The following is a 25,476-nucleotide window of genomic DNA, read 5'->3' as shown; positions in this document are numbered from 1 at the left end:
CTCAGGATGAGAGTCAGAAGTTCACTCTCTCCCCAGTCCCTTGCATGACCCCAGAGGGAGAGAGAAGGGGTGAGGGAGAGAAGAGGAGAAAGTGGCAGCGGGACGGAGGGAGGGAGTGAGCACTGCCTGGGGCATCAGATTCAGCTTCTATTGAAGGTGTGGAGCATGAGCTCAACACTTGCATTCATCTGCTAATGAAATGGTGCAAGTTAGGAGGGCAGCCATGAACATTCAACACTTGTATGAAGAGACTTTAGGTCTTCTGCTCATAGAAATACTGCAATAATTCACTGACAAGTTAGAGTCACACAGATGCCATTATTTTTAACAGCCGCATGTTTTAAAATGGAAAACGTTAGCAAACAGAACTCTGTTTCTTTTATGAAGATTGATACAGACCATTAAGCCATTTAATGGTCTACTTGGATTCAGTGGCTCATGCGAGCACTGAGTCATGCACTGACTAGCCTGCCTCGCCAATTACATGTTGTCTCCTGTGTTCTAGTGGAGACGCTAACAGTTGTTTCCCTTCAGAAGGCTCAGGGCAGACGCAGGAACAGCAGTACCAACGTCTCCATAACATACTGGAGGGCTTGTCTAGTGGCTGCTTCTGGGCCCCCTCTCTCTGTGTCTCTCTCGCGTTCTCATTTGAATTTAAATACCCTGGGCTTGGACTAGTGCAACAAGTGTAAGACACACAAATGACTGTCACTGACTAAAACAAGTAGAACGAAAATACAGTAGCCATCTCCCTTTATGTGACAGGGTGTTCACACAGAACTCACTAACTGCTCTTCAAGTTCTCTTGAAGTTTTTGCACCTTTTTTTAACCATTTATAAAATGTATTGTTACTATCTAGTCTGTTTACATTTTGACATTTATTTAATATAAAAGTACTAATTACTAAACAGCACAAAACACCGCTTTACTCTAATGATGATATTCATGATGACGTTGCTTGATGTATTCCCAGCTTACCCAAATGCATTTCATGGACAATTACAGCATTTCAGACTAGTGTCATGACCCTAGTTGTAATGGTAGTGCCTTTTGTGCGTGCGCTGTGTTCTGGAAGTTGCAGCCCAGCCCAGGCTGGACCATAGTACTGCTGTTAGCTAGCTGAGGGAATGGAGAGCAGCTACCACACCCTGTGCACTCTGCTCTCACCCAGTGGTGGCCCCTGAAGCCCTGCTGTGCCAGCGGTCTTTAACGGCCTGTGGTTGTCAGACTTGAATGGATGAGAGTCAAACAAATGGAGAGGCTCCTCACCATCTCTCTGTCTCCACGTGCAAACAGAGACGACCGGGGCGCACCAATGCAAACACTGCACACACAAAAGAGCTGTGCAGGGAGAAGAGCAGGGGCTGGCAGGCCAAGAACGGAGGCCCTCCTGCCTGGAACTCCCGTCTGGCCCTCCCGCCTGGAACTCCGGCCTGGGACTCCCGTCTGGGACTCCGGCCTGGGACTCCCGGCTGGCCCTCCCATCCGGTCCTCACTGTAAGTGGGCAATAAGGAGCAGGCCTGTGATTTCTTTTAATTATGCTTGAATCTGAAGAAAATGCCAAATGAATCGGGGGGGGGGGTATATAAAAAATAACTCACGATTGGAATTCTTAATTAATATTTCTCCATAACAATAATGTGGAGTAAATCTTCATGTCACATTTAACTTCAATAGAAGAACATACAACAGTACCATATATGTATTTCTTTATTTGATTTCTGCTTACAACCAAGCTGCAGACCTGTGTGAATTTTCTGTTTGAACAGTTAACGTAGTTACAGTCAAAGTCCAAATGCAGTTTCCTTTAAGATCTGTTTAAGATCATCACTGCTTTGGGCAGGTATATTTAGAGATGATATATGAGAACATGTACTGCTGTTAGCTCTGCTTTATTCAAAAGATTTTCGTAATTGGGTCTTTGTGAAAAGGTGTTCCTTAGCTCTGACATTGGGAGCAGGGAGCTGTTGGTATCCATTATTACTTCAGCACAAGTAGGGATAAACAGTTGATGCAAAATTAATATAAATTGCATAGTGTAAAGCAAGTGCAATGAAGATTGAAGGCAGCCACTCTACCTGGGACTCAAACCCAAGTCTGACAGGAGATAAACGTGAGCTCCAGACCACCAGAGCACCCATTTAACCTTCCTAAGTGACTGTCTTCATCACACGTTGTGCTATTGATTTGCTTGTCTCCACTGTCAGCGATTCATGGTTTTCATGGGGTGGAGTATTGACACCTAACGCTCTGAGAGGTAGTGAAGGACAGGTGTGCTGGGACAGGTGTCCATGCCCAGGGAGACATACCTCCCCAGTGAGGTGCCAGTGTCTCACCCCTGCAGCGTAGCATGGCCTACGCTCCTCACGTCCGGCCACCATCTGCTTAGCAGCGCCTCCGTGTGCTCCCCACGCCTACAGGGTTAAAAGGCACAGTGCGCTCCCTGGGCTTGGACTTACAGTAGTTGTGTGACCCAGGTTCAGTGCGCCTGAGCTGGGCTGAGCTAAGTGCTTTATCCTTTAGTAGAGACCTCATTGTTGGCATGGGGAAGAGGGGGAGAGCAGGGTTAACTCTTTGTGATCATGGGCCCCCTGCATGAATGCGTGGATGAATGGGGTAGGAGGGATGTAACATTAGCTTTTGCCCCCTTCTACGTCCTACCTCCAGCCCGGCCCTGCTGCGTGTCTGTTAGCTGTGTCGGGGAAGCCACAGACAGATACCATCAATTACCACCTCCAGTCCTGGTCCCCATATGGCCGGTGGCCATATAGAGAGATCTCTGTTCATGCCCCCACCACTCATATGTTTTGCAGGCCTCCATTAAACTTGCCGGTGGTTGCCTTGTACTGCTGGTTGCAGGGGGGGTAAGGTTACGGGGTGGGATTTTTCAAGGCCAGGATTGAGTTGCATGCCTACAGAGGGATGGGGGGGTGGGTGGCTGGGCCTCTGAGAGACATCTGCATTTTAGCTGCCACATGTGAGTGGCAGAACATGTGGCCATGTGGCTGCGACCAGCCGCACGTGTCCATAGTTTCAGGCCTACTGGTGGATCCATTTGTCAGACACATCTCATGGGCTTAGTGACATGTCAAACAGCACTTGTTAGTTCCAACTCAATGCATCACTCAGGTTTAAATATTACTGCACCTTCGCTCTCTACAGCGCCTCTCTACAGCGTCTTTCCACATAATCTCAACACCTGTGACACGTTTGTGAGCTGGCTCTCGCTAGCCACCCTTCTGTTCAGAGACATGCACTGCTGCCACAAATGGGCATCAGCTCCTGCGTTCTGAAGTCGGCGAATGTGTCAACTCAGACAGAAACTCAGCAGTTCCATTCACACTTGGTGTCCAGTACACACAATGGGAGGGGGCTCATTCTGGGGCATTTAGTCTGGCTTGTGACGCAGATGGTGTTTCTCTGGGGTGACCTGCTTGAGATGATATGGCTCAGTCAACAAGAGCAACACACTGAATGAGAGCAGCAGTCCTACCCACCTGCAGCTGCGTCCCACGCGTTTAGGTACTTGTGCAGCAGTGAAAGACCACGGACGGCTGGAGTGAGAATCCGCTTGTGTGTTGAATAACAAACTAAGAAATAGCCTTCAAGACAGAGATGTTTCATTGACTGTTTTAACACTGTAAGTGGTGTCATATGACAATGAGTTACAAATACAATACAAACTTTGTTGAGTTACAACAACAGTGCCTTAGTTAGGTCCTATTATTAGTCATGTGATTAAGGTCTATGTATTACACATTTCTCTGTAGTTGTGCTTGTAATTACTTTTAAATGTAATAAAATAATTAAACATTGGTCGAGCCATAAAATTGTCATTATCCATTGAACAAATATTCAAATACAAACCCGACACTTCACCAAGTTGACAGAATCAAAATAAAAGGTGGTCATGAGTTCTGAGTTGTTTGACATGGCTATTCGAACTTATTTGAAAAAACACTTTAATGCTCTGTCTGAGCACTCACTGATCTGAGAGCAGCCTGTGCTGTGGGAGTATGGGTGGTTAGTATAGCTGCATAGTGGAAGAAATTTGCATCCAGGTTTCCCAGTGAGTTCAGGTCTGGTGTGTGTGAGCATCTCAAAGAGGTGCAGGCAAAACTTGTTGCTTGAGCCAAATCCCATCCTTGCCCTTCACATTCCCTCTTCACAACAATCTCACTGACATCTTGGGGGGTGCTGTGTACTTGTGTTTGCATACATGTTGCTGCCTGTGTTTTTCTGTGTGTGTCCATGAGCAAGTGCATGCAGGCATGTCCATGTCTGTGTGTGTGTTCATGGGGATGTGTTTTTGCATGCGTGCCTATACTTCTTTGTCTGTGTGTGTGATGTGATGTGTCTGATAGACAGGTCTCCTGTCAAAAATACAAGTACAAATTTGATTTTACAAGTTCTCACATTAAAAGTACAAGTACAGATATTAGTTTACAAGTTCTCAGATTAAAAATACAAGTACAGATTTTGTTTTACAAGTTCTCAGATCAGGTCCTACAAGTTGTCAGGTTTTGCAATATAATTACCTTCATAGACAGGCTGCAGCCATGGTGCACAAGGGAGGAGCCTATTTTTTGTTTACCTCAACCAGACAGTGAATAAACCAGTCACTGTGTGTGTGAGTGTGTGTGTGTGTGTGTGTGTGAGTGTGTGTGAGTGTGAATGAGTCACTGCACAAAGGAAAACCGAATTTCCAGCACTTGTAGATGCATATGCAAGATGAGGGCTGTAATGAGGTCAAAGCCAGTGGTAAACCCCAGGATCCGGTGTGCTTCTGTGAGAGCAGTGAAAGTTCTGTAACACACGAGTCCTTCCATGTTGTGTTTGGAGAGCAGAGAGTTTAAAGTTTCTGTTACATCAAACTATATGGGCCATACAAGCCTCAAAGAGGAAGAATAACTTATAGCTTACAGACTTTCTGTCAACTGCAGATGTAAAACCACAACTAGGGATGATCTTGGCAGACTGTGTTTATATGTCCTCCTCAGCAAACTGAGAATTATAAGAGTAGAAATAATTCATAGAATTGTTATGAAATACTGAATATTACAGCTTAATAATTCTCATTGCTTATTTCTCCTAGCTATTCCGCCATTTAATTCCTTTAGCACTTCTTTGAAGCTCAGAGTATCATGTCTCAGAGCTGGCCTCAAACACCTTTAACAGTGATAAAACCTCAGAGCTGACCTCAAACACACACCTCTCACAGTGGAGGTCAAACCTCAGAGCTGACCTCACACAAACCTCTAACAGCAGAGGTCAAACCTCAAAGTTGGTCTCCTGTCCACCTCTAACAGCGAAGGTAAAACCTCAGAGCTGGTCTGATGCACTCCTCTAACTGTGGAGGTTGTACATCAGAGCTAGTCTCACATACTCTTCTAACAGCGGAGGTTGGGGCACACATGGCTCAAATTTAGACGACAAAGCAAATGAGTAGGACGTGACATCTGGGGCCTTTGTGATATGTACCTAACATAGTCACTCCACTAAAGGTCACAGAGATAGCCTCAAAAGCTTCAAAAGATTACACAGTACAATGAAACATCAGATTACAATGGCAGGTTCTTGGGTTTTTTTCCTTGATTATAGCCAAGTGAGCCTCTGTTTTAACTGAACTTTTTGTAAATAATGGAGAGCTTTTAGATCAGCATATCTTGCAACAGATTATGGTATTTAAGGATAAACAAAGGGAGCATGCTTTAGCTGACATTTGTGTTGAGATTAATTTCAGTATTGACTAGCTCCCTCAATGTTCCATCTTAATCAGCAAAGCTTTGTTACATTTACAACATTTACCTGACACTTTTATCCAAAGCAACTTACAATTATGACTGAGTACAACTTGAGCAATTGAGGGTTAATGGCCTTGATCAGGGGCCCAACAGTGGCAACTTGAACTAGCAATCTTCTGACTACAAGTAAAGGACCTTAACCACTGGGGTACCACTGCCACACTGCTTTGTTCTGCCTGTCGTGTTCACCCAGGTTGACTGTAAAACCAGGGTGATCCTACCATCAAGCTATACTCTCTAGTAGTCACTAACATGGAAGAAATGAAGAAATTACATTTCAGTGGCGCTGTGCACTTCGCAATAGCAGCACTGGGCTCTGCTGGTAATGAGCTGTAGACTGTAATGTGCTTTTATGACATGGTGAATATTGGTACACTGGCAGTAAAAATGAGACAAGAGAGTGGGAGGGGGCAACAGGGAGAGTATGTGCACTCACATTTAGAGGTGGGGTGGGCCTGTTTAGGAGAGGGTCAAGTAATGATGCTTGATTTGTGCTGTGGAGGCAGATGGTCGTTAGCTAAAAGATCAGTGAAGGAAGTGGTTTGGATGTGGATCTCCTCCCACTCTTGTGGCTCTCGTCAAACTCTAAAAGCTGCCTATTTCACATAGCATTCATGTTTATCTCAGTGTTTCTGCACAGGCAGTCGCCTTACTGATCCTGTCAGATAAGTGCTTTAGTGGTCTCTTCCTAGCAGTGTTGACTGCTGGTCGCATTACAATTCTGTGTTTATTTGTACCTCACAGACAATATCTTACCTGGCCAGCTGAGGATCTTTTCATACTGCTATGTACTTACAATGTTTTTAAGGGGAACAACTTAAAAATTGTGCTAGGCACTACTGAAAAATCAGCATAAGTGTATGTGCATGTGTGCATGTGTTTGCATGTATGTGCATGTGTGAGTGTGCGAGTGTGTTTAAAGTGGTGTCTGCTGTAAGCAAACTTATTTACAAGGGGTCCTTGGGTAATGTCCCATTTTACAGGTACTGCTCTGTGCTGTTTTTTTTTGCCTGGGTCAGCCATGTTGTTTCTCAATGCCCTCATCTGACAAAATTATATTTTTGAAGTCACTCAACCATATACTTGGTCTGATTGATAAATCATCAACCATTACCTGGAAGAACATTATAAGAAGGAGGATAAAGAAAATAAAATCAGTGAGAAACAGACTGTTTGAAAGAACGATTATAGATTTATTGCAGCTACATGCATAAACCCTTTTGCTTTATATTCACATATGTACAATTTCATCTATGTTTTCTATAAATAAACTAGTTGGATGGAATGTTGTAAACGGAACATGGTCAAATGACCACTTGATGCAAACATCCATGTTTGCAGAAAATACAACCCATGTGAAACTTGCTTCTCTGTGGTAAATTTATTGTTATCTGTATGCGAGAGTTTTAATACTGAGGAGATATGCAAAAATGTATTGCCGATCTCCTCCGATAATAAGTAATCCAATCTGCACAGGGATTTTCTTTAGATTTGAGCATTAAAAATCATATTATTATATTATTTGTCAAGAGGAATCATTTAAACTCATCTGTGCTCATCACTGTTAGAATGTTTTCTAGACAGATATAACAAACAGCTAGAATTGTCAATAGATTTATGGAGCATGGCCACATTCATCACAGTCTTATCAGTTATATCTTCAAATAACAATTGTATCTATCATTTCAATAGTCTTCTTCCTGTGACATTCCCTGCCGTCTCTATTAGTTCTCAGGTTAACAATGACCCATGATGGAATACACACCATTGTGTTTAATATCCTGTTGGCATTTTACTCAGCTTCAGTTTCTCAGACGATACACAGACTGGGAGCACTTCCTGAGTTGAGCGCTGTGTTTCCAACAGTAGAAATGACTTCTCTTATGAGGACAGTCAAGAGTGCTCCTCACAAGCTATTCTGTAGCTATAATTAATTTGACCGATACCTTTGTCCTAGTGAGGCTCAACCCAGGAGGACATTGCAGTTGAGAACAGAATTAGTGTGCAGTAAGGAAATAGTTAGTGCCACTATAATAGTGAAGCCTGACCTTAAACCGTTTACTTAACCTGTCTAAGAAGTATACATAAAATGTTTTTAATGGCAAAGGTCTGAAATGAAGTTCTGTAATCCACCATGTCCTGATGATAGATTCCATTCCATTCTTTACCTAATGTGTCCTGATGATGTTTTCTTGGATTTCACATTTGTATTTTGGAAGGTAGGAACCAAGTAACCCTATAATTAATAGTTCATCATAAAGCTCAAGATATTGGCCCACATTTGGGACTTAACTCGTTTTGGAGAGAATCATTCAATACTGATTTGTCTTCAGGAGAACTTTGGACATAGGAATTACAACATTGAATTTCATATCCTGTTGGCAGCGCTCATTGTCTCAGTCCTCATTTGAACTTGTTCTGTCTTGCTCCTTAAATAGTAACCACACACTGTTTCTATTAAGGCACTCTTCCTTGGCGACAGAGGTCAAACAGCAACAGGAAAAAAAGATTCTGCTTTTTTCACCACACCCTGGGGAGAATTATATAGCTTTATGTTAATATTCCTTAAGGAAGCTCTTCCAAAAGTTAATTTGGCTTACCATAGCAACTGATTAATGAATTTATTTTTATGTATTTTGTAGTAAGCTATTTGAGATCATCATTGTAGGTAATAAACAAGCAATAAGCCCAGTCTGACATACCTGGTGCAACACCAGGCAGCTTCTAGAAGTAGGCAAACTAAGTGCAGGCACTCAGAATGTGTAAGGGCCCCTGACACAGGCACTGTGCAGATGCATATGAATATGCAGGCCTAATGGCTGTGTGCTAAAGGTTTCGCCCTCTTTGGAAACTATATAACAGAGTACCTTTTACAGTATTGCCTTACGTGCATGCCAGTTTGGCTCCTTGGATTGAACACCCCTCCCCTCCTTTTACTTCTGCTTGTGGAAGCACTGTTGTAATCCATGTGTTGGTGTTGAGTTTGCCCAGTGCTCCAGATTTTTTTAAGCATGAACATTTTTGCCACACCTTTGGTCAATAAATGAAAACTATGCCTAGTAGGCTACTGTGTGTGTGTGTGTGTGTGTGTGTGTGTGCACGTGCGTGCGTGTGTGTGTGCACGTGCGTGCGTGTGTGTGTGCACGTGCGTGCGTGTGTGCACGTGCGTGCGTGTGTGTGTGTGTGTGTGTGTGTGTGTGTGTGTGTGTGCACATGCGTGCGTGCGTGTGTGTGTGTGTGTGTGTGTGTGTGTGTGTGGAGGCAGTGCTGAGAGCTGTGTAAGTGGGACCTGTCAGGCATGGGGCCAAAAGGAAGAATGGAAATGCTGCACACTGGCGTCGGGCTTTATTAAGCCTGCACATGTGTCTGAAGGAGAGAAACACCCTGCTTCTTACTCCACTACTACTACTCATATTACTGCCACTCTTTCTTTCATTATTTTGCTTTTTACCATTCTACTCATTTGTTCAGTCTTTCATGTCACTTTATTTAGGCTTGTATCTTTGTCACATCTTTCTTTCCTTCTTATTCTCTCCATATCTGCCCCCCCCCCCTCAGCAGAGGGATAAAATTGTCGAGAGGGAGATATAATATCCCAGCAAATCTCCAAGAAAGCCATTGCTCTACTCATGAAAGCTTCTTTACGTAAGACAAAAGCTTGCTGAACACATACCATGAATAATTAGCCTAGTCTTCATTACTTCCACTGTGTTTACATTTCCAGTCTTTTTGTGATTAGCTAAACTGGAAAAAAATAAGTATGTCAGAGACAGGGGGTCACTGAATCTTTAATCTTACTGGCTTCTTTTTCCTCATCTCACCTATGCACTTGTACATGAGTTTCTATTTGGTTTTGTGACACCTGAAACCAGAGGTAAATAACAGTATGATTCACCTTAGGTGGCCTGGTACTGCTTAGCTTGGGTATGTTCTCAAGTACGCACACACACACACACACACACACACACACACACACACACACACACACACACACACACACACACACACACACACACACACACACACACACACACACACACACACACACACCCTTTTTCCTTGCTTTCCTTGCTTTGTATTTTCTATTCCCCCAACCCCCCCACCTTCATCCATCAGAGCTTGTCACCCCTCTTCGTACCTAAATGATTCTGTTACATCGTCATGCTCTGCTCTGTCAAAGACTCTCTGTTTCCCTCCTCCACAGTGTGCTTTGAGCCTCTGCACCAGTGCATCCATCTTTCAGCCCTCCACATACATCCAATTATGGCTTTTCACCTTGTTCTCTGGGCTTAATAGGAGCCCACACTCATAACTACATAACCACTATATTTCACTGCCTGAGTGCATCCATCCCCCTTGTCATTTTCCTTCTGTCTTGCAAGAGAGTTTTTGGTGCTGTCATATTCTCTCTCCCCATTATGCTTTCTCTCTTTCTCTTTTCTCTCTCTCTCTCTCTCACCCTGAATTTTTTCTGAATTTCCCAGTCTTTGTTAGTGGTTTTTTTCTTCATACAAGTATATAGTCTCCTTTCAAGGTAGATAGAGCAGTACTTTAATATTTAGTTTCCATATTTTCAATGTTTCCATTTTAGCTATTGCATTTTAGTCATGGCATTTTAGCTAGTTGGTTGCAAATGAAGTCCATGTGTATATGAGGTTATATAATGTGCTATAATGAAGCTCTTCTTTCATTTCTGTGCTAGTAATTTAATTTGCATCATTGGTGTCATAGTCGAGGTGAACAGCTGAGATGAATCATGTACAAATAAGATGAGTGGTGTAAAAGAAAGACTTCAGGGTTACTTTTTTCCCCTTTCCCCCTGTGTTATCACCAAATAACTGTCATGAGTGTTTCCTTCGAACTGAGAGATGATGTTGAAGAACCATCACTGATTACTGTGATTAGCTGTGTGACTGGGTCTAACTTTGCATTAGTTTGCAGACTACAAATGTGAACACACAAAAATCCTTTAGCTAGCAATTATGTACAGCCAAGGGTCACAGGGTAAGATCCTAATGCACTGGAACACAGGTGTCTACTTACTGAGGTCATAATGGAATCCTAAAGAGGTCATTTCCCCAAATCCATCCTTGTTACCCATGGAAACATTCAGATCATCTTTCTCCTTTTTTGTTTTTGTGTCCCTCCCCTTTTTCCTTGGACTGCAATGCTCGCTCTGTCCTTGCATCCAGTGTCCAAGCCTAATGCAAACAGACACGCTGGCCCAGCGTTCAGGCAGGGTTACATGGATGTAGTGTGAAAGCTTATGCTGTTATCCGGCAACATCAGCTGCCTTATTTACTGTTGAGTCTTAGTAGGCACCAATGGACCAGATTAGCTAATTGTGTTTGAGGTTTGAGTGCAAATAACGCCTATATGTTCATGAGGGTGTATATGTGTTTTGCAGTAAAATCACTCCACTAGTGTTCAAGAATGGTGTGGATTAGGGAAGGTCATTGCCTCTGTGTGTGCGTGCGTGCGTGCATGTGCGTGTGCGTGTGTGTGTGTGCGCACGTGCATGTGTGTGTGTGAGACAGAGAGAGAGAGAATAAGGGTTTATTTTCTTGCCTGTTTCAATATATTCATTCCATCTTTGACTTTCAAATGGCAAAAATATGAAATGTGTTATCCAACTTTGGCACTTTGGCTGAGGCCCCGGTGGGTATTGCTTACCTGTAATTGTATCCTCAGAACCACAGGGCTAGCCCAGCTGTGAAGCCCCCTCCCTGCTGCATCTGCTCCAGTATAAACTGAATTACACTCCATCCTCATGCCAGTATTGTTTCAGCAGTCAGTGCCTATCAGTTCCAGAAAGTGATCCTTTCGTATTTGCTTACTACAATGTGGAAAGGGGACCAATGAAAGGACAGCCAAACCTTTCTATCAACAAATGCACACATGCAATGTAAGTGCACACATCTACATGTGCACACAGTCTTGCACATAACCACTCAACTACACAGTCACACATGCACACACAGTGCAACTTATTTTGCATTATTGTGACTACTGTTGATGACCTATGCAAGGATTCTTGACAAAGATGGATGAGTTACCCATTTTTTGCATGTGGTGTGTGTGTTTGCATGTGGTGTGTGGCTGTGTGTCTTTGTGGTGTGCTCACGTGCATTTTTGTGTGTGGGTGTGTATTTGTGCATGTGTGGTGTGAATGTGTGCATTTGTGTTTCTGTGGGTGTGCGTGGTGGATAGCAGCAGGGCCTCTCACACCTTCATGGCCAGAGGGAGAAGATAAGCTCTCACTGTCATCATTTCTTGCCTTTTTCCTACGTTCTTTCTTTTCTGCTGTAGCACTGCCAGACACAAACCAAGCCAGACTACACTACCTTTCCCACTTTCTTTTCCCAGTTGTGTGTCACACACATTGAAAATTCATCAGTTTTTCTTGTAACAAACATACACACACACTAACACACACACAGCACACTCCCACTACTTGCTTTTGCTCTCAGGAAAAAGTAGCATCTGAACATATATACAGTCTGATTCTTTATACCCAAGTATCCTTATCCTCTTGACACGTCCCTGAACCACATTGTACATATTTTCTCAAGGAAGAGCTAGTGATCTCAGCAGCCTTTTTTCCAAACTCTTTTTAACAGAAGGTGTCCAGGGAAGACTGGGCTTTACAGAGAACAAAGCAGTGGTCAGAAGAGAAGACTAAGTAGAGGCATTTATTTGTTCCTCACCTCCCTTTTGGCAAGGAGAATGGATAGCTTAAAAAGTCACAAAAGAATAACATATTTGAGAGATGATAGTTTTGTAATACCATGTCCTGAGGACTTCGTTTTGTAATACCATATCCTGAAAGTGAAAGGTCCTGACTTGATCTCTGAAGGACATAGTCTACTCTCCAGACCAGGGAAGGTGTTAAGCCAGGCTGAATGGCTTCCGTCTGGGGCCAAGTGGATATTGTGGCCTTCATGCAGTCTGCTCTCATGTGCTGGTATTACCATGGAGCATGGTAACAGGATACAATTTAATCCTAATATCAGCCCCCAGACTGAGGTATTTCAAGGCACAGTAGCACCTCCCTTTGAGGGGGTAATTCCTGAAAAAAATTAATGGACCCTGTGTAGGTACTTGAAGGACCCCCTGTCAGGCAAAAATAAATAGGTTCTTTCTTTACATGCCTAATCCTGCTATACAGCTCACAACCCTATTAAGAACATGAATTATGATGAGTACCTTAGCACTGCTGTCATGATTAGTCCCTCCCAGCTTCCGTGTTCCATGTTTTCCCTGTCTGGTTTAGTCCGTGTCTGGTTTGGTTACACCTGTCCCTCGTTTCTACCTTGTTAAGTTCATGTATTTAAACCCTGTCGTGTGCCTGGTGTCGTTGCTGTTCATTGCATGTTTATTTGAATGATTGTGTTTCTTTGTACATGCCTTTGTGTTTATCCTAGCCTTCGTATTTCCTAGCCTTTGTTATAGCCTGCTTCCCCCGTTTGCCTTCGTGTGTTTTGTTTGTTTAATCATGTATCCCCGTGCCCTCTGTGTTGGCTCTATGACCCTGGACTGCTACAAGGACTCTGATTTTGGACTTGCCCATAATAAATCTCGCTGTTCTCCCCACATGCATCTGCCTCTGAACCGCTCAACGTTACAACTGCACTCAAATCTTTGTGCTGTCTCTCAATCTCTGCTGTCTCTCGGCTACTCTGTTTATGAATTAGGTATGTATGTATGTATGTATGTATGTATCTATCTATCTATTGTTTGATCTTTTTGCGTTTGTGTTCCCATTAGTCTTTGTCTCACTCTCGATTTCTTTCTCTTTATAGACCAACCCTTCATTCACAGCCTTGAAAAAGGAATCAGGAGCTAATTTGTGTTGTCAGTGGGTGTGACCGGTATTTGTTTTTGTTATTTATCACAACATAATGAATTTACACCTTATTCTGTGACATCCTTTCTTAAGGCTTTTAGAGCACAGCCCTCTTGTGTGCCTCTTGCCTCTTTGAAGTGCTTTGAAGTTGATTACATGATTGTTTTTGCCTTAGAGGATCTCAGACTATTTCCTTTTCCTGTTAAACAGACAAAGCTAAAAGATCAATCTGCTCATCAGCCAAGCTTTGAAAACTGGGCAGTAATTTCCACCAGCCACTCCAGAACTGAGGAGGATTATGTAGAACCAAAATATTTATTTATTGGTTATGGCTTGCAGATTAGGTTTAAGATTACAAACATTTAACTATATCCATGTTAGTTAATATGGATCAATGCATAATCTGCAGAAACAGACATCTGCATGTAAATCTCTGAGATTGGAGAAAGAAAATGAGGAAAGCTGGTAAGGGCCCCATCTTTAGGCTCACTGGGACACAAAGAAACAGGCAAGACCCCTAACATTCACTGTGCTATTGCTTATCGTGACCCTGTTTCAGAAAGTAAGACACAGTAGACAGGAGGGTTCTTGTTTTACCCATCAGTTTATTTTGACTTTATTGTCACAAACGTCTGAAAGAAAGGTGTACACTAGTTTAATTAATATTGATAGCTCTATTATAATCAGTACTGCTGTGCTACCTAACTTGGTCACTTTAGTTTAAGTCTTAAATATTAAATATTGGTGCTTTGTAGTAGGCCTGCAGTAATAAATTATTTTAGTAATCAAGCATTCTATTGATTACTCTATCAACTTTTGTTTTATTGATGACCTTGTGTAACGATGCTAAGTGACTGTTGATATAAATAGCAAACACAAAATACTTTGGTTTACACACATGTAAAATATAAACCAGCTAAAACTAATTAATTTGCTATTTGCTTTCTGTAACCTTTACAGTGCACAATGTGAGCCTCAACATTTGTGTGAAAGCAAATTTTGAAAACAGTAGCTAGATTTTTTTTTTTTAGAACACAAAGCAGTTTATTACTTTCCCAGTGTACAAAAGGTGATTCCCTAACAGTATATTTCTTCTGTTTTTGTTACTCCATTCCGTTACTATAATGCCTACTCCATAGGTCCAAAAATAGAAAATTAATTGTAAATAATTGTAAATAAACATTATGAGAAATCGCCCCGTACAATTCAACAATCTCACGCAGTTAGTGAACTGGCATTAGCTACTTTGTCAGCTAACCTTTTGTAAAATAGCAGTAACATGACTGCATGACCTCTGGAGTCATGTACGATAACCCTGCTGTGTGAACCTCTCCTGTCTCTGCAGTGACAACCCAAGCATGATGGTACAGAGTTCAGACTCTGGCTAGACTCGATGTCTGCTTTTATGAAAACATATTCATCTGTTGTCTTCACCCCCCACGACCTTATTGCTGGAAGATACTGGATTCTATGGGCTTATGCATAGCCTCGCCGTCATATGCTAACAATTTAAGAAAATATGCAAAAATGTTTCCAAAAAGTCCCCTTTGGCTTTTTCATATTATCTTACTGCGCTTCTATGGCAGAGGAAATACAAAAATACAATATCGACTTGTTTTAACATTGTTTTGGTACGCTCTCATATTTTTGTTGTTAGCAAGCCTAGCATTTAGGTACTCACTCTGTTTTCGACTTGATGGACATTTTGCACATATTTCATGCAAGGCATGATTGGGCATAGGAATATCATGGATATAGTTATATGGCTTAAAAGAATCTTCAGAACAAAGAATTTGCATCAGTGATTTTTAATAATCGAGTTACTTGTGTTTATCGAGTTTCTTTGCTGGCAAACCTTTGGCAGTATTAGCTTGCATATTTTTGCTTATATGCTAAAATATTTCACTATTTGTAGAATCAGACTTATATGATTTACTAAGCAACAAGGAGAAACAATTGCAATTTTAGACAGCAAGGGGGGCCATTGACCTATTTTGATCATTATTCATGTACATGAATTATTCAATACGACAGTTACTGTTTGAAGAGCAAGGCTGATGTATCAAAATGTTCTTCCTCATTATGGATGCACTTTGATATTCTTAAAGAAGAGACTAAGGAACTCAAATATAGAGCCAGAAGGAACCACAGGCATGAGGCAGCCTGGAACATCAGCACTCTGCCACTCTCAGTCAAGAAACTTGAGTGACAAAAGAGAGGTGAAGTAACAGCATCATAACATCCCAGTTTACCAAAACTCTCAATGCCCTTTGGACCCCCAGATCTACACCTTTACCTAAGATGGGAAGTAGTTAAAATGCCTGACAGTACAGATAGGTTTTCAGCCTAGCCTTAAATATTGTGTCTGAGTCTCGAGCATTTACTCTGCCCCCTGTGGTAGATTCTCTTATTCTTGGTACTAGTAAAGAGCCTGCACCTTCTGAGCTAAGCAGACATGGTGGGTTGTAATGCACTAGGAGTTCTCTAAGGTACTGTGAGGCAAGACCATTCGGTGCTTTGTAGGTAATTAGAAGTATTTTATAATCAATACGAAGTTATATTGTTAGCCAATGTAAAGTAGCTAAGATAGGAGTGATGTGATCAAATTTCTAGTTCTAGTAAGAACACTGGATGCTGCATTTTTAACTAGCTGGAGCTTATTTAGGCACTCAGTGGTACAGCTTTTTTTAAAGTTAGCTTTTCAGCATCATGTTCATGAGGTGGAGAAAGATGGTCCTAGAAATATTATTTACGTGAGCTTCGAATGAAAGACTGAGATCCATAATCACTCCAAGAGCTTTAACTGTAAGAGAAGATGTGATTGGGAGACCATTGAGGTTCATTGAGTAATTAGAGAGTGAGGACCTAGCTGCCTCTGGGCCTAATAGAAGCACATCTGTTTTGTCAGGATTAAGTGAGAGAGCGTTTCTCAACATCCACTGTCTTACATCCTTTATGCATTCCTCAGTAATACTAAGATGATATATGTCCTCTGGTTTGGCTGAGACATTTAGCTGAGTATCATCATTGTAGCAGTGGAAACTAGCACAGTGTTAATGTATAATATCACCTAGAGGTAGCATATATGAACATAATATTTATGTTAACAAACTGGTAGCGACTGGCTAGATAAGATTTAAACCAGGAAAAGGCTATTCTCCTAATCCCTACATCTAGTAAAATGTTGTGATCTATAGTGTCAAATGCTGCACTCAGATCATGCAATATAAGCAAAGAGACATAAGCCAACAACAGGCCAATAACTACTTTAAGCAGTGCTGTCTGCACTATGAAGAGGCATAAACCCTGAATGAAAGACTTCATGTATCTGGTTCTTATTCAGGTATAAGTTTAGCTGCTGAGCTACAGCTTTTTCTAAGATCTTGGAAATAAATGGAAGGTTTGAGATTGGCCTGTAGTGACATGGGTCGAGGTTAGATAAGTGGTCTGATTATGGCTAATTTGAATGATTTAGCTACGTAGCCAATGTTGAAGGAGGAGTTTATTAAATTTAGTAAAGTTTAAATTACTTCAGGTAGGATGTCCTTAAGATAGAGTGTAGGCAGTGAATCTAGTAAGCAAATGGATGATTTTGAGTGTGAGATCAGAGATGTAAATTCAGGCTCTTGGATAGGTTTAAAGGATTCTAGAGTCTTTTTTGGCTTGGTTGTTCTGATCTCTAAGTAGATGCCCAATGTCACGTTAATCCTCTGAATGTTATCTCTAATGTACTTAATTTTCTCATTAAAAAATTAATGAACTTGTTAATGAACTTAATTAATGAATTTATTGATTCGCAATAAATCTAGATGCAGTGGCTGACATGATCATGCATCTGGTGGGGTAGTGAGCTGAGGTTACTATATTGTGGCTCATATGTAGTTCAAATGGAATGAGGGAGTGGTCTGAGATGGCATCCAACTGGGGTAGTGTGATTATGTTCTCTATGTCTACACTGTATGTCAGTACTAAATCAAGCATATATCCACCAGAGTGTGGGTTCTCTTATACACTGGGTGAAACCAATTGATTCTAATATAGAACAGACAGCTGATCTCAGAGGGTCTTGGACACTATCAAAGTGAATATTGAAATCTCCAACAATAATGGCTCTTTCTACAAGAGTGACTAGATTAGAAGGGGAAAACTGCAAACTCGTTAAAAAATTCTGAATAGGGTCCTAGTGGCCTGTAGATGCCAATTAGTAGAAGAGGCTGGTTGGGCTTCTTATCACTGGCTACATAATTTATGATAGTAAAAATTATTTCAAAGGATTTGAAATCATAACCAGCTTTCTGGTTTATGCCTATTGTGTTAGTATAAATAACTGCAATACCAACTCCACGGCTAGTTAGACGAGGGCAGTGTGCATAGCTGTAGCCAGAATAACAAGCTTTGTCTAAAACTGTTATCATTTGGCTTGATCCATGTTACACAAAGTACATTAAATCTATGATCTGTTAGGATTTAATTTATCATGATGTTAGGGAGCTAACATTTAGTAAACTGAGCTATAGATGAAAGGTGTAGTCAATATGATGAACCTTGGGTGACATCACGTAGCGACCAGCAGACAGTTGGTTTAGCCTCTTTGTCTGCTGCCTGGTATCTGCTCTGGATTGCCATAAATTAACTAGGTTTGTCATAAGACTGTGGCTTATGTTACAGAAAAGAAGAGCAGTGCCCTTCCTGGTAGGATGGATATCATCCCACCCTAAAAAGCCAGGCTTGCCTTCAAATGTGTTCCAATTTTCTATAAACCCCACATTGTTTTGTGAGCACCGCTTGGACATCCAGCAGTTTAGCAAAAATAACCGGCTGTACGTTATATTGCCGTGCTGTATTGGGATGGGGCCAGAGCATACTATAATATTGGACATCACCTTCGCCAATTGACACATTTATGCAATATTATTTTTAATAATCTCTGACTGGCAAAGACATATATTGTTAGCTCTTAGAGAACCTATGCTTGCCTAAGACCTTAAGATTGCCTGCAATGTCCAGCGCCCTGGCTCCCGGTATACAGCTAACTACTGCTGCTGGTGTCCCTAAAGGCTTCGCTTCTTTCACGTGTTGCAAAATAGAGTTCCCTATAACCAGAGCACTTTCAACAGGCTTCTCAGCAGGTGCCTCACTGAGTGGGGCAAACCTGTTGGACACGCAAATGGGAGAGATGTGGTGCTCCCGTGGGCTGTTTCGCCATAACGTCACCCATTTGCCCCACTGCAGGGGCTCTAGTTCTGGAGTTGAGAGCTTGTTAACTTTGCCTAAGGCATCCAGATCTTGTACTTCTAATTCCTTAATAGGTTTTTCTAAGGTCTGGATGCACACCTCTAGCACTGGAATCTTGTCTGTCAGACTAGCAATTAATCTACACTTCTCACAAATAAAACTTTTGCTGATGACGTACAAAGGATATCTTAACATGTTGCACTCTGCACACTGAAGAAGAATGGATGCGGCTATGATAGAAAAAGATAAATGTTAACATTACTTACTTTTTTAGGAAGTTCTTTGTATGTAGTTTTTGATGATAGAGTAGTCTTCGATATTGTGACTTTTTCTTGCAAACAGACTCTTCTCACAAGCTCTTCTGAACTGCAGCCAGCATTTTTATCACCACTGTTCAACATGTAGGTTGATGTACCACCTATAACGGGAGGCTTTGATGAGTTACCATTATTAGTTAATGCTTAATTAACTTCATAGCATGGATAGGAATCTATGTAATAATGTAGAGGGAGGTGGATATGGGAAAATTATAAAACCTCTGGAGGCGAGTACCGAAGAGAAGACTACAAAATTATTACCTGGTGTAATGCAAACACAATAACAGTACTGGATCAGGTTAGCAAACTGCATCAATCAGTATCGCAGCTGATTTATGTAGTTCTTTACAAATCAAGTTACTTGACTCAAAGCGCTCTACACTGCTGAGGACTGATGCCTAGAAAGCCCAGTGCAGGAGATAAGATGACAGAGACTCACACTGCCATTAATATTGCACATTATCTTGGTTAGATTAGATTGGATTAGATTGTAGGAGTTACAGGTCTTCTGGGTTTTATATGTAGTGGTGTCAGCATTGTTCTCTATGTGAAGTTGTTGAGTGTATTGGATTGGCAGAAATTAATCAGGTGTTCAGGTCACATATTATAGCTGTGCATCAATGCATCTCACAGACAGAACCCCGAGTGACAGAAAAGCATAAAAAGCAAAAAATAAATAATAATAAAAAACTTTAACTTTCTGATTGAAGACATCTCCATTTTCTGTGTAGAAGTGACTGCTATAACACTGATGCCCTGTCACAGCAGTACTGTCAGACCCTAAGGGTACCAAAGGAAACCTGAGGAGCAGGCAGAGCTTCTCCAAGAAATGTGTCCTCAGCAGAATATTTACCTCCAAGAACAAATAAGCAAATGTTTGCTTGAAGTTGGATTCTCGGCCATGGGCAGAGTGGAAGGAAAATGAGCCACCATTTAACTATTTTGGGATTTGACAATATTAGAAACGAGTTGTTTATAGCCAAGTGTTGATTTTATGTAATTTCATAGTCTACAATCTGGTTTTGTTGGTTTTAACTGTTTGTCATTTTTAGTGGACCACATTTAAATCACGCATCACTTGCAGTATTGCTGTAATTTGTGCAATGTGTTGTTAAATGTAATTAAGGTACAAAGTAATAGGTATATCTCAGCCATGTTTCACAGAAAAACACAGAAGTTATGTTTTTTTAAGTACATTTTTGCCCTCAAACTGGAAGACTGGAAATTTGCACAACATAGAATTCTCCACACAAAAGCATTATGCTCAAAACTGGCTACAAATTCTACAGCATATTTGGGTTGATTCTATAGCCTAACTGGGCTGACTGAAGAGTCCATAATGAAAATGCAGGAGTTCAGTGTGCAATAGCATGGCGCTAGTTTAAAAGATACAGCCCCTGCTGAGAGCTTTTGGCTGTGTGTGTGTGTGTGTGTGTGTGTGTGTTTTCTTGAGGTCATCCAGCTGACTTAGTGAAGTACAGTGAAATACATCATCCACACCCAGGCGGTCCTAAGCCTCAGATTCAGTACGAGACAACAGCCTTCTCACTCAAATCATAGAGAGACACACACAATGTGGGTCTTGTGTGAGGGTGTTAAGCTGGGCTGAGTCAAGAGGAATCCTTGGTTAATGCCAAGCTGTAAGGGACACAAAACACAGAACACACACACACATAAAGGAGACATGATTTATGTTACATTTTCACAGCAATTCTGTTTAAACTGTTCTGCAGGATATTTGCACAAATAGAAGTAAACATATTGTTAATGTAAAATTTGACAAGGAACTCCAATGATTCGGTTTCCTGTTTCATGAGTGGATTGTGCACATGAATTCAAATGGACATGCTGTGTTCTTTCTTGATAAAAGCGTGCTGTGCCTCTGTGTGCTGTTACAACTGGAGGATGTAGGCTTGGGATTTAACAGTTTTTTTTTCTGTTTTGAAGCATGTGTTTTCTTTCTCAGTTATGCGCCATTCTCTACACCCTTCCCCCTCACATGTACAGAAGAAAAAACTCTGCTCCGGATGTTTTTTGTGCTGCTTGCATTCACCTAATGCATTGAACCTCACTGAAAAAGAGAATGAGAGACAGACACACACAGAGGGAGACAGACACACACAGAGACAGAGACACAGACACAGAGGGAGACAGAGACAGAGACAGAGAGAGACAGACACACAGAGACAGAGACAGAGAGACAGACACACAGACACAGAGACAGAGAGAGACAGACACACAGACACAGAGACAGAGAGAGACACAGACAGACAGACTGAGAGAGACAGAGACTTAATGGGGGGTTGAAAGAGGGTGAGGGGGAGGAGACAGCGTGCATTATGTTCCCTTTGATGTGCGCGCTTTACTGTGCGTGTCGGTCTGCTGGATATTCGGAACCCTCCTCTAATTAAGACCTCCTCGCTGGCTGGTGACGCCACAAAGGAACAGGGCAGAGGCCGGGGAGAGGCCAGCAGTCATAACAAGCTGGCCTCCCAGCAGAGTCTCACAAAGGCCTGTGGCAGAGGGAACTGATTTATTTTGTGTGGAGCACATCTCGGTAACCACACTGAGGGGCTTATCTAGAAAGAGCTGGCTAGAGAGGCACTAACACATGGTGGCCCTTTTGTGGTTAGGTGAAGAAAGATTCTTGAAGCATCATTGTTTGTGTGAGAATGTGCACGTGCATCCGTGCTTGTGTGTGTGACGGGCCTGCATTCCTTAGAGACAGATGTTTGTGACGTACGGTTTTGTTTGTGCACTATCGGGAGGATGTGACCCCAACCTGCTCTGTTTTTCCCTCCCCGTCAATGCCCACTCATTTGCTCCCTCACTGCACTCTCCTCTTCTTTCCTTTTCTCTTCTCCACTCCTCTCTCCTCTGTTAGTGAACTTTACTCTTCATCAGCCTTTTCATTTCATGTCGTGCATAGACCCAGGCTGAGGATATACCCAACACTTTGAAGTCAGAGATAAACCTAGAGGTCAGATGTTTAGAGCCAAGGATGAGGAGAATCTTCCTGTTATCTCTTGGTTCAGCCAGCACTGATAAGTGTAATATATACTGTATTCAGGCTGACACTAAAGAATTGGCTTTTTTATAATGTTAAAAGTAGAAAATCAAAATGATTTAAGCATTTGGAATTCATCTGGGATTTTTAAAGTATGACAGTGATTTATAACTAACTAACAAACATTTTTGGCAAACACACGAAAGCTCACATGCGCTCTCTCTCTCTCGCTCTCTCTCTCTCATACACACTCACACTCAACACAACCAGCCAGCCATTCCCTATTACATGAACCATCTTAATATGTGTATTATTGAGTTGATCACAGGTTGAAACGTTATTTGTGGTGACCTTGATTTTTGGTCTACACTTTGGCAGGAGTACTGTGCTGGGTGTCCCTTCAAAAAAAGTAAAAATCAGCCTGTTTGTGTTTTCTCCCATGCAGGCTTTCGCATGCACACAGATCTGCAGTCAAGGTCATAAGGAGGATGCAGTACTTTGTAGCCAGAAGAAAATTTCAGGTACAGTTTAGTGAGATTCTTAATTCTTAAAAAAATTAAAAATAATTAAAAAAATTATTCAACAACTACCTTTAAATATGATACATTCCAAAAGAAATTCAGTGTTGTGTTGCTGCCAAAGAGTAAATGTACAACCTCCTTTTGTCTGCTCTTTCTGAGCACCTACTCAAGAATTTTTCGGTATCTCTTAAGCTGATGCTGTTTGGTGACTCTTTCACTAATTCTCCTGCCACGGAGACAAAGCATGGAAGTGAAAGCCCAGGGGGAGGCAAAAAGTCTCGGGCAGGTGACAATAGCGTTCATCCATGCTTTCTGTCTGTGGGTTCAACAGCAAGCGAGGAAGCCATACGACGTGCGGGATGTGATCGAGCAATATTCCCAGGGCCACCTCAACATGATGGTGCGCATAAAGGAGTTACAGAGACGGTGAGAGCGCAGCAGGTCGCCACTGCTCCCCTCGTACATGTCCCTGTGCTCTCTCCCGCTGCGCCAGGAGAGGGAGGGGCAACTGGGGCACAGCCCTCAAACAATCAATGCACGTCATTATTTCCTGCTGTTTTTCCCCACCCCAGGTTGGATCACACATTGGGAAAGCCGGGAATGTTTCTGCCAGGTAAACATCATCCAGCCTGATAGAACACTGTCCCTTGGCCTGATATTGGAGTAAGTGAGTGATTGAGTGAAGAAGTGAATCACTGTCAGGTAGAGAGAAACAGAGATTTGTGTTATTTTGATAAAATGGACTTGGGTAGAAAAGATCCCACAGGGCCTGTCATGCATACACAACCATTTATGGCAGATAATGTAGCTATAATGCATGCTGTACGTGCAGGACCAGCTGGTATGTTCACTCATCGTATTGGGCTGGAGCAATCCCAGAGCAGCAGCCTGAGGGCTGCCAAATGCACACATATTTCACCACCTCCTCTTCACATGTTTTTAAAATAGCTTTTTAAAATGAGAGCATATCCTTCAATAGTGTGTGTGTGTGTGTGTGTGTGTGTGTGTGTGTGTGTGTGTGTGTGTGCGTGTGTGTGTGTGCGTGTGTGTACGTGCATGTGTTTTCTCAGAAAAAGGTGTAGATAAGGAATACCACACTGTCGGAGCCAGGCTGATCAGACTGGAGGATAAGGTGAGTTGATCAAGCCCAGGTAGAGCTACTGCAGAATGCTCTGATGTCTGCAGCTTCTGTTCTCTGATAAGATCTTCTGTGTTCATACTTTCTATTTTGACTGGGCAATTCAAAGATGGGCAAGCACTCACACCAGACAACTCCCAGAGCATTCTGAAATGATAGTATAAACTTCATGTTGCCATCTTCAGTCAAATCATCACAAACATGACAAGGCACGTTTTCTTTTTGTTTCGTATTTTGTCCTGTTTTTCTTTGGTAGGCGAAAACGTGCTCTAGATTGTGGGACTGGGTTAGAAGTAAAGTATTTTAAGAGTTGTTTTTTTTTCTTCTTTTTGAGATTAAAACTTTTTCTGGTTTGTTTCTTTAATTGCCTCTTGCCAGAGAGTTATATCCCAGTAACTTGTAATTATTCACGGTGCTCAGTGTTATTACAGCAGTAATTGCTAACGCTAAATTCTGTGGTTTGCTGACGGGTGTAGAAGGTAAGGACGTTGACATCACCAGAGGTGAGCAGTAGGGCAGAAATGGTTCTTCGAGAAACTGGACCACCTCAATTGCTAAAAATCATTGAGGCAAATTATCTGTATCGAAGCTTATTTTAATCCATATAAGTATTTCCACGGTATTCCTACGCCCAATCGTGCCTTCCGGGAAATGTGTGTAAAACATCAATCATGCCGAAAACAGACTGTATGCTTAAATGCTAGCCTCGCTAACAACAAACATATGGGAGCGTACCAAAACAACGTTAAAGCGAGGTGATATTGTATTATTTCTACTGTAGAAGTGCGGCAGGATAAAACGAAGAAGCTAACAATGACTTGAGTCACATGAGGAGAGCTGTTCATAAGCCCCCAGAATCCAGTATCTTCCAGTAGTAAGGTCGGGGAGTTCTAGTGAAGACAACAGATGAATATATTTTCTTAAAAGCAGACATTGAGTCTAGCCAGAGCCCGAACAGTCCGTACTGTTTTGCTTGGGTTGCAGAGACAGGAGAGATTCACACAGCAGGGTTAGCTAGTTCGCTAACTGTGACGTTGAAACGTACGGGGCAATTTCTTGTCATATTTATTGGCAGAGACGTCGAATTTTACATTTTTTGATCTATGCAGAAGGCATTATAGTAAATGGATAAGTAAATTATGTTTGCATGTAAATTGTTACATAACATTGAATTATGAATTAAATGAATGTACAGATATTTTAGGGAATCACCGTTTGTACATTGAGGAAGTAATAAACTGCAACGTGTTCTGAGAAATCTAGTTACTGTTTTCAGAAACTTTCTGATTTCTCACAAATGTTGAGGCCTACTGAGTGTACTCTCAAGATAAGAGAAAGTTGCAAATGGCAGATTACTTAGATAGTTACTTAGGAAGGAAAAAAAACCTTTTGTGTTTGCGATCAACAATCACTCAGTAATCACTCAGTTAAATAATATTTAACCACTCCATTCTGAAATGTTCTGTACATATCGGGAAAAATAAAATGTCACGTAAAAATGCATTTCATAAAATGTTTTAATTAAAATCCAAAATGTAATATGGTGCCTAAATATGCTGAATTGCTATGCAATTTAAATGCTGATTTTTCTGAAACAGAATCAATT

At 41.7% G+C, this 25,476-nt stretch overlaps 1 protein-coding gene across 2 annotated transcripts in view; it reads left to right on the top strand.

Annotated features, from left to right (window-relative positions):
* kcnq1.2 (potassium voltage-gated channel, KQT-like subfamily, member 1.2) overlaps nucleotides 1–25,476 on the top strand; it is a 121,909-nt gene that overhangs the window by 63,966 nt on the left and 32,467 nt on the right. Inside the window, exons 14-18 of one of the 2 annotated variants that reach the window (XM_081712260.1) lie at nucleotides 22,657–22,732; nucleotides 23,064–23,158; nucleotides 23,305–23,345; nucleotides 23,803–23,864; nucleotides 23,980–24,114. In XM_081712260.1, the coding sequence (XP_081568386.1) occupies nucleotides 22,657–22,732; nucleotides 23,064–23,158; nucleotides 23,305–23,345; nucleotides 23,803–23,864; nucleotides 23,980–24,021 (316 nt within the window). In that variant the 3' untranslated portion in view covers nucleotides 24,022–24,114. Of the gene's footprint in view, nucleotides 1–22,656; nucleotides 22,733–23,063; nucleotides 23,159–23,304; nucleotides 23,346–23,802; nucleotides 23,865–23,979; nucleotides 24,115–25,476 lie in introns of those variants that run through there. The other variant, XM_081712259.1, reaches the window with a different exon arrangement.

Source organism: Electrophorus electricus, chromosome 4, assembly GCF_041902795.1.
Source record: "Electrophorus electricus isolate QZ-2024a chromosome 4, ASM4190279v1, whole genome shotgun sequence".
Taxonomy (NCBI): Eukaryota; Metazoa; Chordata; class Actinopteri; order Gymnotiformes; family Gymnotidae; genus Electrophorus; species Electrophorus electricus.
This window is presented reverse-complemented; position numbering and strand designations above follow the sequence as displayed.